The sequence below is a fragment of the Aythya marila genome (assembly GCF_965140915.1).
Source record: "Aythya marila genome assembly, chromosome: 3".
Classification (NCBI taxonomy): Eukaryota; Metazoa; Chordata; class Aves; order Anseriformes; family Anatidae; genus Aythya; species Aythya marila.
Window position 1 is genome coordinate 28,170,791 of NC_139044.1, and position 25,282 is coordinate 28,196,072.

Below are 25,282 nucleotides of genomic sequence, written 5' to 3' on the forward strand. Positions count from 1 at the left end.
CTGAGCTGAACATCTGCCCTCACTTTTGGGTTGCCAAAAGTTTCACTCATTCTAGGAAACAGATGTAATCATTTACTGAAGCTTTCGGAAGTGTTCAAAATATAATGAATATGGCCAGCGCCCTGCTTTTATCCTGTAGGGGAGGACTCACTCTTTTCCAAAGCCCTTGCTGGCATGTCACCCTTCCGTGTCTGCTGGACTCCTGTCCCTGTCCCACCACTGACACCCCCGCAGCTGCTTCAGCTGCCTGCCATGCCCATGCCCGAGGTCTGCAGAACCATGGGAACGGCCCTGCCAGCTCCTGCTGCCCTCTCTGGTCCCAAACATGAATGTCTCAGAAAATGCAAAATGCCCCCCTACCCTTACCCTCTGCTGGGTAAGGACAGCCTCCTCAGCACAGCCTGATTTTTTTCCATGGAAATCTCTTGCCTTGCCTTGCCTTGCCTCGCCGCGCCTTGGATTTACCTGAGGAATTGCTAGAGCTGACTGTAATGCACTTCTTTGGATTCCCCTGAGTCCATACATTATTTGTTCCAGCTTGGTTCAGCTAGGTACCCTGTACCTGATCACAATTCCTTTCCTTACAAATCCTGCTGCTGCTAACAGCAGCAGTGCTTTGTCTTCACGATCTGCTTTTCAGAGCTCAGTACAGTGGTTTATATCAGAGAGAAAATCAGGGAGACAAATCTAGTATACTTTTTGCTGAAATTGCCTTTAAAGGAGAGAAGCAGGAGAGCCTGAGTGCTGGCATAGCCAGAGCCAGGAGGGGCCAGAGATAACCTGACCATCATGAAATGATCACTGGCTCTTCTGCCTCTCATTTCTCCTTTGATAGTGATGGTAATAAACCACAGACAGAACATGGGATTATCCACTTAGCTCTGTCCTTCCCAACTCCTGAGTGAGGTGAAAGCCTCAGCCACAATCCTGAGCCTTCAAGAAGAAATTAGGCAACTTGATCTTATTTCAAAGGACACCAGACTTAATGGGGCATGTGACGTTTCTCAAAACAACATCTTTGAATTCCTGGTAAGTAGCAGTTTAACTAGAAAATTTTAGAGGCTTCAGAATTTTTTCTTCCAGAAGAATTCATGTGCTCAGCATGGTACCTCACCGTATTTATCTTTTTTTTTTTTTTATGAGAAGTTGACAGGCGGGTGAATGGCTTTTAGATCTTTTCTGAGCAGTATATACTGTAATTGCCAATATGTTTTTTGGTATCACGATCCTGTGGACATTTAACATACAAGAGCAATGAGGCCACAATCAGTAACTGAGGCTCAGGACTAGAGCCTTCCTACAGAACCCTCCTGCTGCATGCTGTCCTGCAGGGAAACCGGCTTGTGATTAACCATAGTGTTGTAAAAATATAATTGTTCATGTATTCCTGATAATGTTTGGACAATCAAACAAAAAGCAATTACTTGGATGTTTTTTATTTTGTGCTTCTTCCTATATTTTGAAATGGAGTCACAACATTAAATTACATTAGAAAACTAAAATGAACAGCAGCATCAGCGCTGCAAAACTGGTTAATAGGGTTTTGCTGGCAGCAGATCGAAAGCCGCAGGTATTAGTGGCTGAAAACTTCTATAGATACGATCTCCATTAGCTCATTAAATCTTAAGATAAAAAAGATTAAAATATTTAAATATATGCACATAACCCAAGATAATTTGCATGGGAAATTACAGCACTTCATGCACATACAAACCATATAAATTCAAAGAAAACTGATACACATCATGGCATTCAGTGCTGTCTAATAGAGAGAAATAGGGAGAGGCCTGGAAAAAAGATTTTCTGGAGACTCATGAAAATGTCAAAGAAGCACAGCGCTGGGGATTAAGCGTGCAATGCTTGAAGTCTCTGGGTCTGCCAGGAGGAAGCAGCAGCTCCAAAGTGCCTCGCTGGCCGACCCTGGGGATTCCTACAGCCCAGCAGCAGGGAGCACTGCCAGAAAGCCAGTGGGGGAAAGGGCAGGGAGGGAGCAAATTGATCCAGCTGGGAAGGTGCAGTTCAGCCAGAAAGCACCACTGGAGGGTAGGGTCTTGTAGCTCCTTCTTTGGCCTCAGTCGTGTGCTGCAAGCCTACGGGTGATTGTGCTGTTTGTAAGATTATCTGTGCCAGCCCTCCATCCCGCAATCTGGGAGACTTCAGAAAGTGGCAAGACGGCTTCATTGATCTGCAGTGATCCTCCAAAGCCTCGAGCTTTCACTGTGTCTCCCTGGAGAAAAGCCTTAATTAGAAATTTCCTTCAGCTATGCTTTTTAATCATACCTCTTGCTTTATAGATTTTTTTCTGCTACTTTATGCTTTCCATTTTTTGGCTGACTGCATTTTAAAGCAGTAGGACATGTTCCAGCATGTTTCCTAGGCTGGAGGAATTTAAATATCAATTAAAAGAAACCACAGATCTCAAGTAGGATGAATTTCTTCCTACTAATTTAAAAATCCTTGCTTTTGCAACTTCGGGTTAAAGCTTATAATCATCTCATTTAAAAACACTTGAAAATTTCCTGTGCTGCAGGGCAACTTTTCTGAACTCTACAGAAGTGCATGCAAGCAAAAACGTGAACACGGTGGTTTGATTTTGCGCTCAGTCATGCAGGTATGTAACTTCACTTAGATGAACCCTTCCACTGACTCAATGGAGAGCAGCTATGCTTAACTTTAAACCTGTAATTGAGGTTGTGTGCTGGATCGTGTGCTGGAGCATTAGGGGACAAAGACATGATTTGTTGAACAGTTTTCTTACGGCTGCATAAAAAAACATATATTTTATAAATAAAACCATTTCACCGCTAAAAAGGAAATGAGTTTTTATGTTAATGCCACTTTAAGATTTGAAAAGTACTTAAATTGGCCAAGGTTGGAAGTTCAGATTCTCAAACATCTGCTCAGGAGCCTACAAACACATTCCCAGAAACTCCAGCTGGCAAATGGTGCTTACAGCAATGAACCAACCCGCTCAGGTAGGCTGAAACTTATCACCTCTTCTAAGCTCAGTATGCCCTGGAGGTATTTAAGAGATGCATGGATGCAGAGATGGATGCAGAGCTTAGGGACACGGTTTAAGAGTGGACTTGGAAGTGCTAGGCTGATGGCTGGGTTTGATGATCTGAAGAGTCCTTTCCAACATACCTAAGTCTGTGATTCTACGTCAGGTGCTAACATCAGCCCTGAGATAAGTTCATTAATGCTGAAACGTGCAAGCTGGGAAAGAATTGTTGAAATTTAATACTAAACTCAGTTCTGCTCTTGCATGAAACTATCTACAGAGGAGGAAATGCAGTATCTTGCAGGAAAGTTTGTGCAAAATCCAAGCTGGGACAAAAGAAAAACAGGCACCAACCTGGAGCCAAACCAGAATGTTCAATACAGTTTTCCAATATATGAAGCACAAGGAAAGCAGTCTGGAAACAATTTGATATAGCACCTGGCAGGTGCAATAAAGCTCACTTATTTTCACTACATAAAGGGGGAAACAGTCACTATTTGGTGACTAGCATACTGGACTATTTTTGCCTTTAGTTTTGCACACAAAAATCAATTCAAATGTTGTAACAAACCCAAGTATAGGAAAGCAAGCCAGTAGTGTCAGCACAGAATAAATGATGCAGTGGTGGCAATGCTACATCCTTTTCAGTAAAGAAGGTATTTATGAAGAATGCCATTTCCTATTTCAGTACAGGGAAGGTGGAATGCAGGAGGATTGTGTGAACTTCCCAGCCCTGAATTACATACTCACACGCTTGTAAAGTTCCAGAAACACTTTATTTAAAAATGGAGTTGTAAATGCATATAACAAAATAACATACATAATAAATGTAACAAAAATAAATAAGGAGAACATGTTCATATAAAATAAGAACATAGTAATGCAAAATGCTTATTACAGAACATAAAGGTATAAACGCCTGAAGGAACACAAACAGAATCTTGCATGAAGAGCCTGCACCTTTAATCCTTCCTTTAGTCCTTCCTAGCCATCTCCTACTTCCCATTTGAGTCTGCAGAAAAAATGTTTTCAAGCATTAAACAAAAGAAGGAATTATGGCGATGGTTTGGTACACTCTGTTTTCAATACCTAGCTCTAGTTTCAATTTGTTTTTGCCCTTCTGCACCTTCTAAAACTTTTCATGTAGCCCTGTAAACTAGTGTAGTTCAGGCTTCCACAGTTAGCTGGAGTAGAGCATATTGAGTCATACATGAAGGCTGTTTGCTTTTATTTTTTTTTTTTAAAGAAAATATGAAATCCATTATACAACAGATTAGTGGTTTTGTTTTTACATCTCTACAAAAAAAGTTTTTGTGTTTTTATTAACTGGTCCAACTTTTACTGATTTCTGAAAGCCTGTACAATTTAAAAGTGTACAGAAAGTAGATTTTTTAAACAAATGTCATATAGGATTATTGCTGATATTAAAGACCATTTCATAAAAGCTGCAAAACTGTATCTTTAACCTTAATATATAGAGACTGATGCAAACATAGGAAAATTCCAGTCTATTAGTTACATTTAACAGAAATAACATTCCTCCAAATTACAGTGTTCTGGAAATACAAAGTAATTTACTTTTATTTTTATTATTATTTCCAAATGTTAAGTTACTGGGACACCTTATAAGGAAAATAGGCTTATATAGGAAACTTTAAATAGACTTGCTTTTCAGTGGTTTAAGCAAAATGTCTGTGTTAGCAGTCTTCTTCCAGAATCCTTTTAAACATGTAAGACAGAGACAGCTTTACTAGCAAGACTATGGGAAAATATACAGAAACAAATTAAAATCATTTGCTTGGGAGTGCATCTATTGATCAAGCAAATTATGACAACTCTATTTCAAGTCCCTAAAGAAAATTTTACATCTCATGATCATTCCAAGGAACAGTAATTTCTTTCATAAGCTTATGTCGCATTTGAATTGGTGAGAGCCCATTTGCCTCAATATGCTTTAAAATGTCCCACATTGCTGTATGTTTAAATTTGTTTCCTAGTTTCAACAAACATTTGGACAGGAATATGAAATACTTCTACTTTTATTAACATCAAAAAGACATTTGAAGATCAAAAAGTGCCAAATAGTCCTTTCAGAAAGTAAATTAAAACACTGCAATGTTAATGCAAGTACAGTATTATCAGTTTTCTATGTACACCAAAACACTGTTTGCTGTTTAATGATATCGATATGTTCAACTACCACTCCCAGCAAATCTTAGTGCAAACATAATATGTGAACTTTGTAAACCCCAAGACAATTTACGCAGCAACAAGGTTATATAAATCACAGAACTGTTTGAGATTCTCAGCACACAAGAATGAATGTTTTCTGAAATCTGTCTTACCTTTTGCAGTAATGTGTCATTGTAGTCAAAGATAATGCTTCCTATATAAATCATCTAATTCAGGATCAAATGTAACTGTTCAACAGTTTTGTACAAACTTTAGAGGAGGAAGTCCATTAAATAGAGCAGCTTGGCAAAGAGATTTGGGGTTTCAGTAACATTAAATGTTAGACTGCTCGCATGGCTTTTAAAAAGAAATAAATCTGTTAAGGGAAAACTGCTGATATAGTAATTCTTTTGCAAAGCACACAACCATAAAGGGCAAACCTGCCACAATCTGCTTTCCTACACTGGTATCTATGCATGTCTTTATGATTTGAAAAGGATTTGTGTGACAATCAAAGCATCACAGTTAAAGAAAACTGGTTTAATAAAACAATTACTGTTTGACCAAGCCTTTTTTTATTTTTTAGTTATAAAACCAATATTATAATCTTTCCATTATTTCAAAACATTCCACGTGAACGGTATTTTTATCAACACTGAGATGTCATTCACGCAGAGTAGCATCTTCTTCTTCACCATCTGGATTAAACCTATTGAAATGTATGCTGAAATCCGACTCAGACTCAGTGGTCTCAAATTCAGCTGCAACAGGAACAGCAGTGGGTCGAGGAGCCCGTGCTTCAGGCTGGCAGTTTGGCTGCACTTGAGGACGGGTGTTTTGAGAAATAGGACTGGACTTCTGCTTCGGCTGAGCTGGTAAGATGGGGCTGGCAAATCCCAAATTGCTCAGAGCATCCAAGGTACCATCAGGGTCAATCATAGCATTAATTGCTAAGCAATCAAGAAAAGATGAAAGGGATAGGGAAAAAAAAAAAAAAAAACAAACAAACATGAAAAACATTATTTTCTGCACTAATGAAAACAGCTTATTTGTATCTCCATACTTTTTATTCTGTTCACGTATTAACATCTCTGACTAGAGTAAAAGCCTACAAACAATCCCAACAGGATCAATAACCGAAGTTATCTCTCAACTATTCGGAATCTAATTAGAGATGTAAAATCCTATTCTCACACTTCTATTTTTATGATAACAGACAGGAAGTTTTTATATATGTTGACCACTGCAATATAATGGTATATACAACATATATGTTGTATATGATACATATGTTTAAAAACATTTACATTTATTAAAATTGCAGATGAAAGGGAATTGCACAAATTAAACACTGCCTGATGTGGGGGTGGGAAGAGATGATTTAACAGTCTCCAACTAGCTTATGGGGACTTAAAAGAAAGATGGGATTTTTAGTCATGTTTAAGAAACTGTTTCTTTAATCTTATAAGCGCAGTATGTTGCATCCCTCCCCATGCCCAAGTATCCACAGCTGCTAATTCCACAACTGAATGAAATTTGTACAAAAAAAGCCATCACTTATCCTTTTATATATAATGATGGATTTATTGTCCCTCTCCCTCCAGATAGTGAGGGCAAACTGAAAGCATCCAGTACATGTTTATTTTGCTGAACTATTAATACGTGTCATATTTAACAGAATCTTTCTCTGTTCTATTCCAAAACTAAATTAACATACATTTGAATACCACTGCATACACGAAGAAATTTGGTCTCTTTTTCTGGGCTTATTTCTTTGTTATGTAATCTGAACATAACATAATTTGTAACAAATTAACATTTTATTGAAAACTAGCATGAAACAAATATTAATTTGCCAATAAACGTTACTAATGATTTCCCCTGAAATATTCTTTAAAAAAAAAACAAAAAACAAAAACAAAAAACAAACAAACAAAACACAAAACACACATACATATTAATGGAGGATTAAATCTGAATTGAAAAAAAAAAAGGAAATTTAAAACAAAGATAATACAATTATGATTATACATGAACAAGGACAATCAATTCATTTGACTCCTCCAAGTAAAGCAATGATCTAAGTATAAACAACACATAACTGTAAGCTCTTTTTAGAATAAGAATAGTTGAGTCAGAAGAGACCTACAAAGATCATCGAGTCCAACTGCCTGACCACTAAGGGACTAACCAAAAGTTAAAGCATTCAGGCAACAGTTGAGGGCATTGTCCAAATGCCTCTTGAACACTGACAGACATGGGCCATCAACCAACTCACTAGGAAGTCTCTTCCAGTGTTCGACCACTCACATTGCAAAGGAAATTTTCCTAACGACCAGCCTGAACCTCCCCTGGCACCACTTTGTGCTGTTCCCTTGTGTCCTGTCATTTGTTAAAAGAGAGAATTGTCTCAATTTTAAAATATATGCGGCTGTTAGTTGATTTTGATAAATGGAATATATGTCTAAATAACAGACCTTGCCAATGCTCTTTCCCCTCCCCCCCATTTAAACATGTAGGTTAAGTCTGCATGTGAAAAAGCAAAGAAGCAAAGAAATAACTGTTCTATTTCATAGTCTGTGGATGCTGCAACTACAGTGAAAAGACCTAGTAGTGTGAAGGGAAGATGTCAAAAACTGATCCTAAATTTTCATTTTATGGTGTCAGATAAATGACTTTTTTTTTTTTTTTTTTTTTGATCTCCTATAGATTATAGTCCCAGAGTATTACTTATACTGAATTGTTCTAACATGAGGGTATTACTGATGTGCAAAAACTATTTTATAAAGCCTAATCTCAGTAGGGTATGCTGTCTCCTACTCTTCCAAATTTTCACACAGAAATATTTATATTAAGGAAGTTTCACAAGTAATTCTTCTGGGATTCTCTGGACTATTTCATTGTAAATTGAGCCTTTTCTCACCCACATAAAAAATATATCACTGTTCTGTTTTAATACAATTCGGTGATGTATATTTACCAGATATGCCAGTAATTATATGGTATTAAATTATGTAACATACTGTGATCATATTTTAAATAAGATGTGACATTTTTATTTGTTTCATATATATATTAAAAAAAAAAACAACAGAATCATTTAAGTTGAAAAAGACCTCTAAGATAATCACATTCAACTGTTAACATAGCTCTGCCAAGTCTACCACTAACCCATGTCCTTAAGCACCACATCTACCCATCTTCTGAATGCCTCCAGGGATGGTGACTCATTCACTTCCCCTGGGCAGCCTATTCTAATTTCTAATGCCTCACAACCCTTTCAGTGAGGAAATTTTTCCTAATAACCACCCTAAACCTCCCCTAATACAACTTTAGGTCATTTCCTCTTGTCCTATCTTGGGAGAAGAGACTGACCCCCACCCTGCTACAACCTTCTCTAGTTGTAGAAAGAGGTAAGGCCTCCCCTGAGCCTCCCTTTCTCCAGACTAAACAACCCCAGTTCCTTCAGCTGCTCCTCATACGCCTTGTTTTCTAGACCCTTTAGCAGCTTCATTGCCCTTCTTTCGACATGATCCAAAGCACCTTGGTGTCCTTCTTGTAGTGAGGGGCCCAAACTGAACACAATATTTGAAGTGAGGCCTCACCAAAGCCACGTACAGTGGGACAATCACTTCCCTGGTCTTGTTGGCCACACTATTTCTGATACAAAATAAATAAATAAATAAAATAAAATAAATCTCTATATAAGAATTTGGAAGCAGACAATGATTAGAAAGAAAAGTAAAAAAGGATCTCTACCTTGCAACTGTTTCTCAACTCGTTTCAGTTCTTGTAAGATCGATGATATTTCCTAGGAAAGAATCAAATATTCAAATGATCAAGGACATGTTTCAGTAAGGAAAAATACATCCAAACTATGTATCAGTAGCAAATAACCCCTCTCTCCAGATTTTGCAATATGGTGTTTGTGTTGTCCCTCCTTGCATCAAGAATACTCGCTGGGTGGGGCTGTGCCATTTACACCATGGGCCCTAGGTGCTTCAGGACGGACTACTGTGGCCCTCTTGGAAATGAAGTATTCTTCCTGACTGGCCAATAACCAAATCAACAAAGCCTCATTTTGTGCCTTGCTTAATTGCCCACACTAATTTTTCTCAAGCACTGACTGATAGGCATCCCAATTGTGTAGAAACAAGGCAAAGTGAAAGCAAACCTTCAAAGGAAAGTCAACATATAAACCCAGTATCAACGGGGTAGACAAGCTGATTCATAACCTTGCTCAGATGCGAGTCAGAACAGGCAGTAAGATGACTACATTAGGATTTTACCTTCAACCACTGGGCCCTGCTTTTGTGAGGGCCTGCACTGCATTGGCGCTGGGCCTTCAGCACTCATTTGCCTTTACAGTGCCTCTGCCCTGCACTGCTTGCTAACACAGACATAGCCACAGCTGTGCAGTCAGGAACACAACAATTATTAAATGCACCACAGTTTGGATTATGAATATGTAAACCCTACTGCTGCAGGATCCTGCACTGAAGAATACTGCTAATCTGATTGCTAAGGAAAGCTATCAGCGATCTTTATAAGCAGATAATTTTCAAAGGTGCTCAATTTCAGAAACCTATTGAAGGATTTCTGCCCTAACTAATTTGATGTGAATTTTTGTGGCTGGCCAAGAAATTGTATCTTGGATTTTACAAAGCCATTATCTATAAGCAAATTCCACATCTGACCTGGACATATATGTCCCAAGGTCAAAGCAAACATCAGCTACAACTGTCCTCTGCTATCTTTTCATAACATTCTGTGGTTAAAAAAAAAAAAAAAAGCACCACTTTAGTATGTGTTTGAACGATACTTCGCTCTGAAAACTAAGCAGAAACTTGAAAATAAGTGCATAGACCAAAACAAACAAACAAACAAACAAACAAAAAAAACACTTTCAAACACTGTGAGATGCTTTAAAGCATTGGAAGAAAGAATTATAAAGTGCTGAGCAAAATATACAAAAAATAGTGCTTTTTCATGAAAGCCTTAAAAAACACACATTAATGGCATTTAGAATGTAAAATATTAAACTTTGTTATTATTCTGTATATAGATAGGATCATTATCTATTTTCTATAGATATCTATATATATCTATAGATAGGATCATTATCAATTATACTATCATGTTTCTGAAATTACACATTTCCATGAGTAACCTTGATTAATTAAACTTTGAAAACAAACAAAACCCCCCAACATTCTGTAGAAATTACAGGCCAAGTTTCTAATATTTTCAGGAAAAATCAATCTGGATGCATATTATACCAAAAGAACTTGTAATGATATAGCAGAGAAGTACTAGCCAGTTCAAGACCAAAGGAACTATGAGGATATTTTGTTTCTGTATCAGTCCAGGATGAAGGACATGAAGAGGAGTTTCCTCTCCCGGCCTTTCCCTTAGAAAAGAAAGCTGCCTCCAGAAGTTAATTTTTTAGCAACACAATACTCCAGCAGTCAGGGTAATACAGGCTCTCCACTTGCTCTCACATGCAGAAATGTTTTTCAAACCCTATGCTCTGTGTTTAGAAGCAGAGGACAAGTATACCAGGAAAAAACCCTTGTGCTCCATTCCCTCACACTGTCACACAGTCTAGTCATGAAATATTTCTAATTATGCAGGGGTAGAAGACTGTACAATTTAAACAGAGCTGTGGTTGGTATCTTAGAGTTGTCATTTCAGCATAAAATTAAAATGATTAGATTTGAAGAGTGTTTTTATTACAATATGCCTACAGATTCTTTTCCTTCCCATATATCAAAATATAACTATTTCTCATAAATACGACTCATTCTCATAAATATGATTAATCAGTAGGTAAAGTAGTCTTGAAATTGTAAAACAAGTTATTTGAAAGCATCCACCATTCAAACTGATGGTTACCTTCTGTTAAATAATAGTGATCAGTTAAGTCTATAAACAGTTTGTATCCTTTTCAGGTATTCTGTTTGCAACATAATTGAATATAGCACGTTCTTCTACTTATTATTTAGAAAATATACAACAGAGACATTCATTCTATCCCAGAAAAGATACGCATTCATACCATGCTTGATGTTTTCACAATAGGAACTTCACTTTCCGCTCGCAACTTGTTTTCAATTTCTTCCCAATTTCTGTCTTGGTCCTTAAATAATATTCTAGAACAAAGAAACGCAAGAATAGTATGTTTAAAGTAGACAAAAGGTAAACAAATTAAAACTTAAAGATTAGATACACAGTCCGAGAAAGCAGCCTATGGAACCCCGAATAAAAACAAAATCTGAAAATATTAAAAACTGACTGAATTGAACCACAAAGTTTGAATTTGTAGGGTAGCATACAGAGTTTCAGCAACATCATTTGTATTTACATTAAAATAGCAGCAGTGTAGCTAAATACTTGCTTATGGTGTTGAAAAGGCATAGTTGATTCTTTCTGCCAGCACTGAGACAATTTTATTTTATTTTTCAAACTACTTTGTAGTAGTCAGAGAATTTCCTGTTAATGTTGCATTTAATGACAATGGCAAAATATATGAAAAACATTAACACTGGTAAATAAATTCAACTTCTACATTTGTACTTTATATTAATTTAAAGAAAGAACACTTTTGGAAATTAAAAATATGTTACACAGAAGATACTGTTTTTCTAATGCATGAAAACTCTCAATGCACAAATTGCATACACATAGTTTAGCAATACAAAAGTTACTTGTTTAAAGAAGTCACTTCTTTTATTTGTAAAATCCTAAAGCATGTTATGAGATCCCCAGGTGTTTTTTTTTGTTTGTTTGATTTTACTGTTTTGCTTTCCTGCTGTGATAACATTGCTGTATTATAAACATAATTTAAATTGGCCATATTTACACAACTGAAAACAAGGAATCCGTGTATATTTAAGGATCTGGTTTTTTTTTATTATTATTATTATTTTTATTTTTCCCTAAGTGACACCACGATGACATTAGTGGAGTATATTCTAAATCTGCTTCTTTAATTGCTATAATTAAATACTAACTCTAGCTGGAAATGCAACTGCAGCAAATACTAATGATATTTTAGACTTAACTTTAGACTTTAACCTTCAGTAAAACAGGCCTGCTTTCACCCTTATTCTCCTTTAGAGATGATGTTTTTACTTTTTTTTTTTTTTTTTTTTTTTTTTTTACAATTTGAAAAATTTACACTTCAGAAGTTATTTAAAACAATAGGAAAAATGGAAAAAGTAATTTAAAAATGATATTATTTCCACTATAAATTGGACTGGCCAATTTGTTTTTGATATTATTTGAGGAATCCTATTTCCTTTTTGCAATATTTCTTCCTTCTGCTCTTGCCTTTTCCCAGACTTTTTGTTGCAAATCTAACCTTTCTTTTTTGGTTGTGCTCAGTCCTTGTTTTTCTTTTGTTGCACTTTGGAGGATAGACAAACAACTTCAGGAACTGATGAGTGGTGCCTACACTGAGCTGATTGCTTTGCCTAGATTTTGCCTGACTGAACAAGTACTTGCCTGCTGCAAGTCAAGCCAATAGTACTGCATTCTTATTGTACAGCACATATAAAAACCAGTATGTGTTGTCACTACAAAGTGTACTTACCTCTTCCCTCCATAACCTCTGAAAATTCCTGCAAACGCATTACAACATACAAAGACAGAAAAGCAAACAAGCTGTGTATCTGCTTCCTGTGAAGCCACCACAGTAATTCTTAAGCAAAGAATTGGTTACAGAATACCAAGCAAGATTGCTACAGAATTTTTAATTACAATGTCGTTTGGTGTACACCAGTGGGTAAGAACCTGATTACACACACCAATGAATATAAGTATATTAGCAACACCCAAGCTATGACCTTATTCTGAAGAAAAATGCAAATATACAGAGGGTTTGGTGAAAGGAAAGAATTGAGCACTTGAACCTGGTTCAAGCTGAACAACATGCTATGACCTGGAAAAAAACAAACACCTTGGCTAACTCTGAGAGGATTTAGCCAAAGAATACAGCATCAGAAGCTTCTCTCAATCCTATTTCTTAATAGAAGGTAGGAATGATGACAGAACTCAGTAGAACTCTGAACATTATCTCTAAAGTAGGAAACAAAAATGGCAGATCTGATGAAATAGGGAAAAAAAAATTGTCAAGCCAAAAAGATACACATTTATTTTTCCCCTCCGATTTATTTATTTTCACGACTGATTTCTGCTCATTTTAATTTCCAATAGATCATCTTGTTGAAAATGACTGAAAATATTTATGATAATAGTATTTTAGCTGAAGTGATACTGGTCTTTTTAGTAAAGCTAGCTTCTGCAACTACAATATTACAGAAAGAAGAATGTTTATGTTTACAGGAAGCACATCTTTGACCATATGAACTCAGGAGGGATGTAATTTATTTTTTTTTATTAGGTGGAATTTGTAATTGCACTATACTGTCTATGCTCTTGTGAAAGAAGCTTACATTGGTGAAGAATGAAATTTGAAGGAGGACTTAAAAACATAATCAAGCTCACTGGTGCCTATAAAACTTTCTCATCTTCTTTCAGGGTCAAGTACTCTGGAAGAACACACAACTGTTTGCTTGACAAATCCTGACTGATTTTCATTGTATCTGTTGTGGACAGAAATTTTAACTGGTTTAGCTCCAGTGAAATGAATGGAAGGACAGGAGTTTGTTGAACTTACTACAGAATTTACCTTAGTTTTGTTGATGTACATAGCCCTTTGCTCCCTTGTATGTTCTCTAAAAACAATTCTAAAACTATTGTGTTTTTCTAATTCAAAATACCAATGACATTAATCATAATGTCATATTATTCAAATCCATTCTGAGTAGCAGGAAAAGGAAGTTTGGATCACAGTTCTGGGAATTATGCTCAAGAATTACATATTGATAAAAGTTCTCCAATATATTTTTATTGAAAAATGTAATGCCTCTCTTTTTAAATGTATGTACAATATTTACATGTATGCTTATGCTTATAGTTTCATACATGATCAAATAATTGTTGCATTAATTATAATGTAATATGACATACCCATTAAGCTCAGAAAACTTAGCAGAAAAATGTAAGAATATTATACCTGTTTTTCTCAGAATGCATTTGTATACATAAATTTGTTTTAATTCACTGTACTGAACTCACAGTTTTTTGTGTTAAACAACTACAACTGTCCTAGCAAAATATTTACAGATCACAAGCTTCAAATCATCAAGAAAAATCAGCACAACAAAAAGAATAGAGCATCTACTATCTACTGCGTTTGAGGCATTTTAAGATTCATAACATCCTACAAGCCTACCATAAAAAAGTCAGTCAATAAGTAAGATTCTTGTTCCGATGATGCAGCTTTAAAAGGAAAAAAAATATATTGGTAAGCAGAGTTCCTCATGGATGTCACTGTATTTCCCCAGAGAATTATGCTCAAAGCAAAAATTCATGTAATATTTTTGCAATGTTTCTGTTTGCAGTATTTTGAATGCCTTTTAGAAAGACTTTCAAAGAACACTCACACTTATGTATCTCTTTGTACATGTTTCTTTGCTTACTTGTTGGGATCAATTGGTAAAGTAAATGATATGGTGCACTCATAGGTAAATTAAACTTGAATAAGTTATGAATTTCTACACAATTTGTAATAAATTCTGCGTAATAAAGTTGAACTCTGTTAATTTGACACAGGTTTTGAGGGTAACTATATTGTAAATCTGCATTTCACAAATTCACTGGTATCTGAAATTTATATAGCAATAGATATTTATGTCTTTTGCTTAAGGATATTTTAATAAATAATGATACATGAAATCATGTATCTGGGGAAACCAAGAAGGGAAAGGCAGCGAACAGTGTATTCCATTATTATAATCCTGTAGCCTGCAAATGGTAAATTGGAACAAGAAGCAAGACAAATGTCAGTGTGGGAACATGTTCTGAGATAGCAGAAATAACATACTCACAAATGTTACCTATAACCACCAGTAACAATAGAACAGACACACAAAAATAAAACAGATATAATAAGAATGGACTGTTTTAAAGACTTGATTCTTATTTATATTCTTCCTACTAGAAACAGTAATACTAGAAATGGCAGATAATCTACAGTTTTTACTGATTTATATTGATTTTTTTCTTGCTTTATATGATCAAGTCTTTTTCCATAGTCCCATGGGAATACAACATTCAAATATGCTAGTATTTTGCTGCTTTTAGTTGTTACATCACCCTATGATGAATTTAATTTGTGATTTGGTCATCCATCCAAGATTTCAGTATGGGACACTTACTAGACAAACAAATCAATTACAAACCTAATATTTTCTCACATTAAAAAAAATTATACATGAAGTTCAGCCAAGTGACTTACTTTTTCTTTTATTTATGCTATTTTTAAATGATTAACTGCACAAAGACATGAAGAAGGACATGTGAATTATACAACCCTGAACTTTTTATTTAGAATTTGTATTTCCTCTTGTCAAATAAAGTGGTCACCAAATGGTTGTACGCTCACTCATTCAAGTTAAAAGCAGCTGTTGCTAGAGAAACAAGTTATCATTTTTGACATGTCTGTACTTTCTGCTAGCTACTATGACATTTTTGGCAGGAATCTAACTATCTAAGCAGGAGTTTTCAATTAAAAATAACAGATGTCATCATCTGTTATTTTAGTTATTGTCTCCAGAGCAAATTCTTTTTCAGAAGGGTTTACTGAAACTGCTCTCCTCTCTCCAATTGTTTTTCTTCCTAAAATGGTTGATCCTTACATCAGCTTGGCAAGTACGCAGTTTAGCACACTTTAAGCTTATCTTTTAAGAAAGAGAGTTCTATTAGACTTGCATAGAGGTAATGTAGATTTTGCACAGCATTTTCATGCTTTGAAACAGCACTTTGGCTGGAAATATGATAAATATTACTCTGTCCATGCAAATTTTACTGATATTTAACTTCATATAATGTGTAACACACACAAGCAATAATGGAAAAAATATTAATTCCAAATCTTATTGAACACTACAGAGAAAAAAAAAAAAAAACACAACATAACTAACATTGCTTTTTTAAAGCATTAGTTGCTACCAAACACTTTTGCTGTATCTGAATAATACACGTCTCCTACTAGTAATGTCGATGAGAGCAGAACATTTTCAATAACAACAATTAAAAAACAAAAAAACTACCTGATTTTGCCAGCTGTTTTGTCTATGGATTGTCTTATCTTGCGAGAAAACTGGAAGACTGAGGATAACAGCAGACTGTCCCCCATAACCTGCAATAAGTTTTAAGTAAGATTAAACAAACAATTCCATATATTTTCAATTACCTTTTTACCTTTAAAAAAACACACTGGTGTTCTAATTAGTATCCTACACAATCATATTAGAACATTTTGCAAATTAAATAACACACAAAGAATGTTTTCTGGGATTAATGCTACCTGATACAGGTAGGAATGAAAGGATAGTGTAGAATACTAAGCAGAGAGACAATTGTGAAAAATTAAAATAGACCTATTACTACAGAGAAACTTGTTGTGTACTCACTTCATCTCTGCTCCAAGTCCTCCTTCTGGTAATCGTTGGGGGATCTGTGATATCTGGTAGCTGAGGTCTAGCATCATTAGGCCGACCATTCCCCTCTGGTGGTTTGGCATGCACTAGTGGAGGGATTTTTCTAAAATTGAGACTTTCATCAAATACTCGGTCAACCAACTGGAGAATAAAAGAAAAATACAGTTTATGAAACCAACTAATGGTGAAGTGAGACAAATCTTTTTTTTCCTTTTGAAACAGATTACAAGAAGTCTATCAAATAAAAATCATTCTGTTGTCTTTTGTAGTATAAACTGAGGGATTGCCAATGTAATGATACTTTGTAAAAATGAATGCCGTTTTTCAAAACAGCAGACATACGTGGTAACTACACGACCAGCCCACAGAAATTTTGCTTACAGACAGGTAACATGACAGTTACCTATAAACTGGTTTGGCCTTTAACTAATGCAATATATCTGTGAAATTAAGTACAGTACAAGCAAATTTAGATTTTTTTTTCCCAATTAATTGTAGTATTACAGAAGCACCTATACCTACTTAGAGGACATACTGCCACCTGCAGTAGTATGTACACATTGTACAGCATTTTTTTTAAAGAACAAGATAAACAGTAGCATAATAGTCCGAGCAGTCTAGCTGGATTTGAGAAAATGAGCACTTTCCTTGCTGAAGTTTAGCCATGAGTCCGTAAGAATTAAAAATAAAATCTATGTGGGTGTAATTATAATTTTTCGAAGTACACAACTCATAGGTTTCTCGTCACTGTTTATATCTTTTTTTCCACAGAAAATGACAGTATTTTACTAGTAAAAGTCGACTGATGTATTAGCCAAACTTAACATACACAAAAATGAATAAACACATTTTGAAAGGAGTACTATGAAGAAAAAAAATGCAGTAAACATTTATAACTTATTAGGATGAACTGTAATATGGTAGAAAGTGATGATTTCAGTTCAAATTACTGGCATTAGAACTGTGATGGTTACTAGAACAAGTTAGTCAATATACATGTATTCAAACAAAAGCACACCAGAGATAGTCAAAGAAAATTAGAACTAATAGAATCAATCACAGGGTAAACTTATTTCAAGGCAGTTTTTGACAATGTTATTAGGAGAGAAAATATGAAGTTATTGTTAGCTGATGGTGCCTAAGCATTTAAATGTTCAGAAGAAGAAACTTTAACGTCACCTGTGAAAAGAGGGGCTTTTTTTGTTTTTAATTACTATACAAAGTATTAAACATATACATATATATATATATATCCCTGCATACACACTAGTATCTCTAGTATCTTTAAATGCACTTAGATAATATTCAATATCTAAGGCTACGGTTAAGCAAGAAGCAAATAACCATCTAGGTCCTATGCTTTGTGGAAAAAAAGAGACAGACAGATAGGATGCATTTGGGTGATATTTTTTACAATCCGTGTTAACAGAATCATTTCTGGGTAATTTATCAGAACGCAAAAGAACTTTAAATCAAAAGAGAACAGATCATGCGTACAGGTTGGGTGGAAATAACTAAAAAGGCTATGCAAAATGCTAAAAGCAAAAGAAATAAAGAAAAGAAAGAACCTTATGCATTTCTCCATGAAGATCTCCTACCTCTTCTCTAGTGTCTATGGCAGAGCCAGGGGTGGTGGCAGCAGTGCTTACTGTGGTACTGGGGGCAGTGCCTGATGAAGTCACTGAATCTATCTCTCCTGCTACATCGTTGATTTCCCGTGCGATGAGAGCCAGATCTTGACTGATCCTAGTAATAAAGACAGCGTTACTTTCTTCCCTAGAAATACTACTGGAGCAGTAGAGTCCAACCTGCAGCCTTTCAGCTTTTAAGTTCCAGCTTTTGATGGTAACTGTGCTATGAAAATGTGCATGCCCCTCTGAATAGAAAGTCTATTCATGGAATCACAAAAGCAAATTCTTAACTGAAGCTTTTAATAATATGCGTTTATAGAGGAAGATGATAGAAGGCAATCTCAAGAGACAGAGCATCCTTGTTTTTTTTCCTGGGATTCCCAGGCAAAGAAGTGTGCAACACACACACAGTTATGTACAACATATGATTCAAGAGAAATACTGTGAAACTACTGCAAAGATGACTCATGTGAATGCAGTAAATCTGAAATGCACAGAATACCTTTAATTTATATCTCAGTTAACCTATTTACAAAGAACTTTCTTCAGGACCTGTGATTACCCAGCAGCCTTGCAACTTGCTCACATCAAGCTGCTTACATGCCTGAAATTCCAGACCAATATCCTAAATCGTCAAATCAAGACAAGCTTGCCAGTTGGAAAAACAGAACATGCTTGGATATGATAGAGCAATACAAATATATCCAGCTTCTCAGCTGAAGATTCCTGTAACTAATTACTGTTTGAAGTTCTCCAAACTGCTGCTGCAGCCTTCCTCTGCAGTTGCCTTTTCCTTTCTTCTGATCCACCACATCACAAAATAGCCCTGCTCTGTATTCTGCTCAGCAGCATGGAAGCAAAGCAAAGGAGCTTGCCTAGCTCTGCTTGTGCCTCTCCTCCCCAGAACACCCCAAAAGACCGATAGAAAAAACAAAAAGCAACCCAAAGCAGAAGCTAAGAGCCTCCCAATAACTATGGCACCCTGAATCTCCAGCTTCAAGCAGACAGTTCAGAAGACCTAGAATTCAGAGCAGCCCAAGTGATCCCCGCTCATACCTCTGTCTAAGAGGAGCAAAGGCACAGAAGTCAGCAGTGCTGACTCTGCACCACCAAGGATGCTGTGAAATAGCAGCAGTCGCCATTTAAGTGGAAGGAGCTGCATGCAACAGGGATGCACGTGATGCTGGCCAGTGCTTAAGGGTGAGTTTTGCTGTCTTTTATTTATTTATTTATTTTTTGAAATTGGCTTCAAGTCTGAACAAATGGACACCATTGATTTTGAGATAGTTCTACTCACTCAGTCTTAAAACCAGAAAAGCAGAAATAATTAGAGATATTCCCAGCCAAATGGCAACACTGGATTTTGTGGCTAATGATCAGCAATTCATGACAAAGTGCAAGATTGTGTCATAAATGTATATATAATTGGAATAAGGCTGGCAGAGAATATGTGACAATTACCTATGACATAAAAGACAGTATTTCTGAATTCAGGCTATGAAAGACTGGGACACAAAAGTACAAATCAAGTCAATTGATCAGTTTTATAAATTAAGATGTGGTAATTATTTCTACATTAATTTAACCTAATTATTACAATTTTTGATCCAATTTTAATTTGTTTCAGGTGCTTACATATGTACACCATTATAACTCCAAGGCTTGAGCTACTGTTCCAAGTAGAAGAGCTACTAGAACACCTGCTTCCATCGCTTCACACAACCACATCACTTTTTTCATAAACAGGTAGTTGTAGCTAATAATCACTTTTGAATCTCTGGGACAAAATTTGGCACGTAATGAATTATTGTGGAGAAAATAAGGAGGAAATTGCTATTATCAGTAAATCCCCCAGAAGACAAATGTCATTAAACACTAAAACCAAAAGTAGTATAAATCAACTAGGACAACTCTTTACAGAAATCACCAATGCTTTGACATGCAACAGACACTTCTGCTGAATTCTTACCAAGCAATCAAAATTACAGAAAAATGTCAGATGTCCACATCCAACTGAATTCAAATGAATTCTAAAGATACCATATTGAACAATTCTAACATGTATGACAAGCAATTTGTTACACAATCACCACAGTCAAACACCAGCCATGTGAACAAAATCTGGAATCAGTTTCATTGTGATAGTAAGCTATAGCCAGTGCTCTGTAATTTTCTGTACAGAAACAATATAGAGTGCTAAATCAAAAGCATTATGAAAAACGAAACAACTCAGAGTTGGGCTTGCTCAATTATCAAATCATTCTGCATTAACTTATAGAAAGAAAAAGTATGGCTTAAATATAAGGAGTATGTTTTGTATAAAGACTAAGCCTATTTCCCTGATTTATGTACACACTATTTACTCTGTTGTAATGGTAGGTTGTCTTGCAGATTTCTACTGCTTCCATTGCATCAGTCCTAGCAATTACAGAAGGCAAATGGATTCAGGGAGACAAAACCAAAACAAACCTCAAATTCCCAAGCCCCTCCACCCACCCAAGGAAATGCTTCCAGATTTGCTCTGTGAACAGACTCTTCCCCACAACTACACAGTTGCTTCATCTAACACAAGGAAAAATGTGGGAACACTTGGCTTGGAATAGGGAGAGCATGATCTTTTTGAACAACCTTGAACTCTAACTCTTATTTACCTGTATTGAAAAAACAGCTGTGGTGTTCCAAAAATTACAATAAAATAGGAATGCTTCCAAGAAATCTGTCGTAATTCTTTACTCATGGATTACTGAAAACATTTCTATGCTTAGTCTACTATGTCATAAACTGAGTCAATTAATTTTGCAATGATACTTTGAAACCATTATACAAAATATATGTGAAGCTCATATTATTGTATATTCAACCCAAGCCAAAACGTTTTAGACCAGATTTGGCTATTCCATTATTTTTAAATATCTCTTTCAAATTCTCAGTTTTATTAACATCTGTAAATTTTAGAGTCTGTGAAAAGTGCAAAACATCAATCTTTGAAGACCAATTTAAATACAGCATGATGGTAACACAGAAGAAATTAAATGTTTGTCACACAACCTCTACTTTCAACTACACATTTATTTTAAGTAATACTTAATTTTATCGCTCCCCAATTTGATCAGCTATTCAACTAAGACTCACAGAATTTGGTAGGAATCGAGTATTTTTATAGTTGTGCAAACAATGTATGTGTATAAATGTGCACATGTGCACAAATACATAGAGCATATATATTTATGATGTTAAATACCTGTCTTCAATCTGTGTTAAGGGTACAGTATCAACTAAGCTACAATAAGGAAATAGTACATTTGAAGTCTCTAAGCTTTACATATTTCTGATTTTAATCACATCTTTTTCATATTCTTGAATTAAATTGATTAATAAACTTAATTTCATAGTGATACTCATGACTTATCAAGTCTGCCTTAAGTATTTTCTCTTTGCACACAGTACACTAGAAAAAGTATACGTTGAAAAATATTACCAAGAAGAGGCAAAACTAAATTACACTAAGCAAAGCACAGTGATTCACCAGCTGTAAGACCACACTAAGATAAATTTTAAAAAGAAAACACATTTCTTGATTAGGCTCCCTAATTAAGTTCTGTGAAAAGGTTCAAAACTTGAACACTGGCATTTAAGTTTTAAATGACATTTAAATACTTATGTAGTTTTATTTATGTTGTGCAAGCTATTTGAAGTTTTCATTGCCTGGTTATTGCACGACACAGGAATAATAGGTTACCAGGATGTAGAAGTGATTGCCTTTTACGTGGTTAACGTGAAGCACAGTGCTATTAGCAATAATGAAGAAATTGCTACACTAATCTCAGGGTCTCAGAAGAAATTACTTTTTGATGAGTGTATATGATTTAAGCCAGAAAATATCTAACATGAACTAACGTCCAGACAGACTAAACATTAAAGCAAGAACATGGTCTCTCACATTGCCCAAATCCCTTCCTCTCTCTGAGAGGCACAGGTACCAAAATGAAATTTTACCTCACTGTCATTGTAAAGGCAGTATAAAATCCGATATACTTCAGCCTCAAGAAATACACCATTAGCAACCGAGAGTTCCACACAAAGTACCTCTGGAAGTCCCAGTAACGCAACCAGAAGTTTGTATTCTGGGATCTAGCTATCCTAATTCAGAAATGACCATCATCAGGTAACATGGGTGTTCTGTCAGTCTCTTGTCAGAATTCAAATTTACCCATTAAGGCAGTGAATGAAAACTAAGAGCGATACAGAAAATCCATCAGCTCACACATTCTCCCATATATGTACCCATACAACTGGTTGGATACAAATCTTTGTAATTTTAGTGGTGCTCCTTGAAAACCAACCTTGCTATTTCTTCTCGATGAGCAGTCCAGTCACGAATGTAATCTTCCTGTTCTTTTATTCTGTGCTTGAATGTATTGCTACTTTGAGTTGCTGTCCCAGTGCTCTGCAGTCGTGTGGTTTTCAGGGCTGGAGAGGTACGTAGACGGGTATGTTTAGGGGAATTACGGTTTGATCCAAATTCATCTTCTGAGGTGGAAGCATAATCTGTAGGAAAGCGCCTCCATCTTGCACTTACTAAATTAGTTTAATTATTAAAAAAGAATTATTATTGCATCTTTTATAAGAAAAAAAAATATTTCAGTAATATCACAAAAATACACAACTATTCATTATCAATCCCCAGATACCTCACAAAAGGTTTATTTACTACATCTTAAAAAGAAAGGTTAAATAATATTGATTAATAAAACATAAAACGGATGCTCTTTGTATAATGATGAGTGAAATAAGATGTAAAAGCCAGTAACTGTATAAGAGCTGAAGTGAACTGTATCAAAAAAAGGGCCCAATTCATTAACATTTAAGTATATAGTCAGGTTGCACTTTTTCTGCAGATTTTTTCCCCAAGTTTCATTTATAGTTTAAGTGATACACAAAAACTGAAAAGACATGAAGGAAGGACTGAGCTGGCACCAAGCCTAGAATGCATGCTTACGTAAGGAAAGCATAAAAATCACAGAAGACGCAATTTAGCCTAGAAAGAAAACCAATAATACTGTGCCACAAAAAAACAGCATCACATCTAGAAAAACAGCAGCCTTAGAGCAAAAAGTGTATTTTCTCACATGAAGCACAAAGCATATACAGCCATGTTGCTGAAGACAGACTGAAGTATAAGAGTACTGAAATTAAGTAGGAGGCTCTCTTCCCCTTACAAATTAGTCAAGTCTAGAAAATGTGTATCAGATATACTGTCCTTGAGCAATCCAAGCAGGAAGAGAGATCACTGAACGTTAAATGAGTGCTCATCACTGCAACCTGCTAAATTCTTGCAGGGGATTTAATCCCCTAAACTCACTGACATTTATGAGGCTCTGCAATTACTGTAGACATTTTTAAAAGTGTGCGATCTCATTCTGGTAATTTAAAAGTAGTAGATTTAAGCAATGCATATTGGCTCTAGTGTATGAAAGAAAAATGTAAGAAGTAATAATGACTACTCCCGAACCATCAAAAGATTACAGATGAAGTATCAATGAATTTAGGTAACAAATACTGAAAGTAATTTTTAATTGATAAAAGATTTGTGCAGTGCTTTGAAAGTCTATAGTGTGTAAAATATGACATTGGTGTATAAGCTTACATCCCTTCCCTCATGTAAATAATCCATCCGAAAACACAAACATGCTTGCAGAATTTTTTCAGGTTTAAATGCAGTCTTCAAATTGTATCCAGTTCTACTTTTTTTTTTTTTTTTTTTTTTTTTTTAATATTCTAACTTTCTGAAGAAAAGAAAAATGCCTCTCCAGTTACTTATTGTATTCGTTTTAGGGGGTTTCAAGCTCGTTTTTATAAGGGAAATAGTACATAAGCAGAAAAAGCACATTTCCCCACCAGTAGCATGCAAGCAACGTGTGACTGAAGGCCAAAGAGTTTTATGAGTTGGGCCCAAATTTCATTATTAATTTTTCTTTAAATGCTTTGTTCTGGTTTGAATTAAACTTATGAAAATAAATGCAAATTTTATCTTAAAATCTCTCAAGTGAGGTAGTCCAGCAACTCAGCACTGTACAATGAGCATATGTAGTCATACATTTAAAAACTAAAGATTGAATGAGAAGTGAAATTATCAGAAATATCAGAAACAGATTTGATTTCTAGTACTCTACCACTGTAAGTTTCAACATCAGGATCTGGGTCTGGGAGAAGCTTGGGTTTCTCTGTGTACAAAATAGTGTTTTATCATGTTAATTTGTATTAAAACATTCAAATTAGAATCATTTGCTTAAATAAAATCTGTTTATGAGATTAGTATTAATTCCTTTTTCACACAGCATTGACCCCACACTTTTTAGGAAAAGAGTCTTAAATTACACACTCACAAATAAAGAATTTTGCGAAAGCTTAAACATATCAGAGATACTATCCAACTCAAACAACATCAATAACAATTGTCTACGTAGTACCATAATTTTTATTTATATGTTAGTACCTTAAAATGCTTATTTCTGTATGATCAAAAGGTTTCTTATTAACATGGAGGAAAAGTTATTGTAGGCCTACCAGTAGGCAAATCTAAATTGGTGACTACTGCGTGAAAAGCACAATGTATTGATAATACTTTAAGCTGGCAAATTTAGCGACTTGGACACCATAATCTTACTTTTAAGACTTAGGGAAAGAATTGTTAAGCATAACCCTTACAAAATACTCTACTCTCACTGATGCATTCTCAGGAATCATCTGTGTTAAAGATCCTGAGATTCAGTGCTCAATACTTGCAATAAGGCTAAAGGTCAGTTAATAAGGGTTGTTTTCTTTCCATACTTGAAACCTTTGTTTTACTTCAGGGATACCTCAACATCTTTGATTAACCTATCTGCTGATTATTTGCAATGACAACTAGG

General features: G+C 35.4%; 1 protein-coding gene across 5 annotated transcripts in view; it reads right to left on the reverse strand.

Annotated features, from left to right (window-relative positions):
- Window positions 1–3,761: 3,761 nt before the first annotated feature.
- Window positions 3,762–25,282, reverse strand: part of CEP170 (centrosomal protein 170) — a 101,382-nt gene continuing 79,861 nt past the window's right edge. For 2 of the 5 annotated variants that reach the window (XM_082757942.1, XM_082757938.1), the window contains 7 exons: window positions 22,715–22,949; window positions 18,309–18,486; window positions 16,714–16,881; window positions 16,351–16,439; window positions 11,232–11,325; window positions 8,933–8,984; window positions 3,762–6,123 (listed from right to left, as the gene is read on the reverse strand). In XM_082757942.1, coding sequence (XP_082614068.1) covers window positions 5,837–6,123; window positions 8,933–8,984; window positions 11,232–11,325; window positions 16,351–16,439; window positions 16,714–16,881; window positions 18,309–18,486; window positions 22,715–22,949 — 1,103 coding nt within the window. In that variant the 3' untranslated portion in view covers window positions 3,762–5,836. The remainder of the gene's footprint in view (window positions 6,124–8,932; window positions 8,985–11,231; window positions 11,326–16,350; window positions 16,440–16,713; window positions 16,882–18,308; window positions 18,487–22,714; window positions 22,950–25,282) is intronic. The other 3 variants (XM_082757941.1, XM_082757940.1, XM_082757939.1) reach the window with 3 other exon arrangements.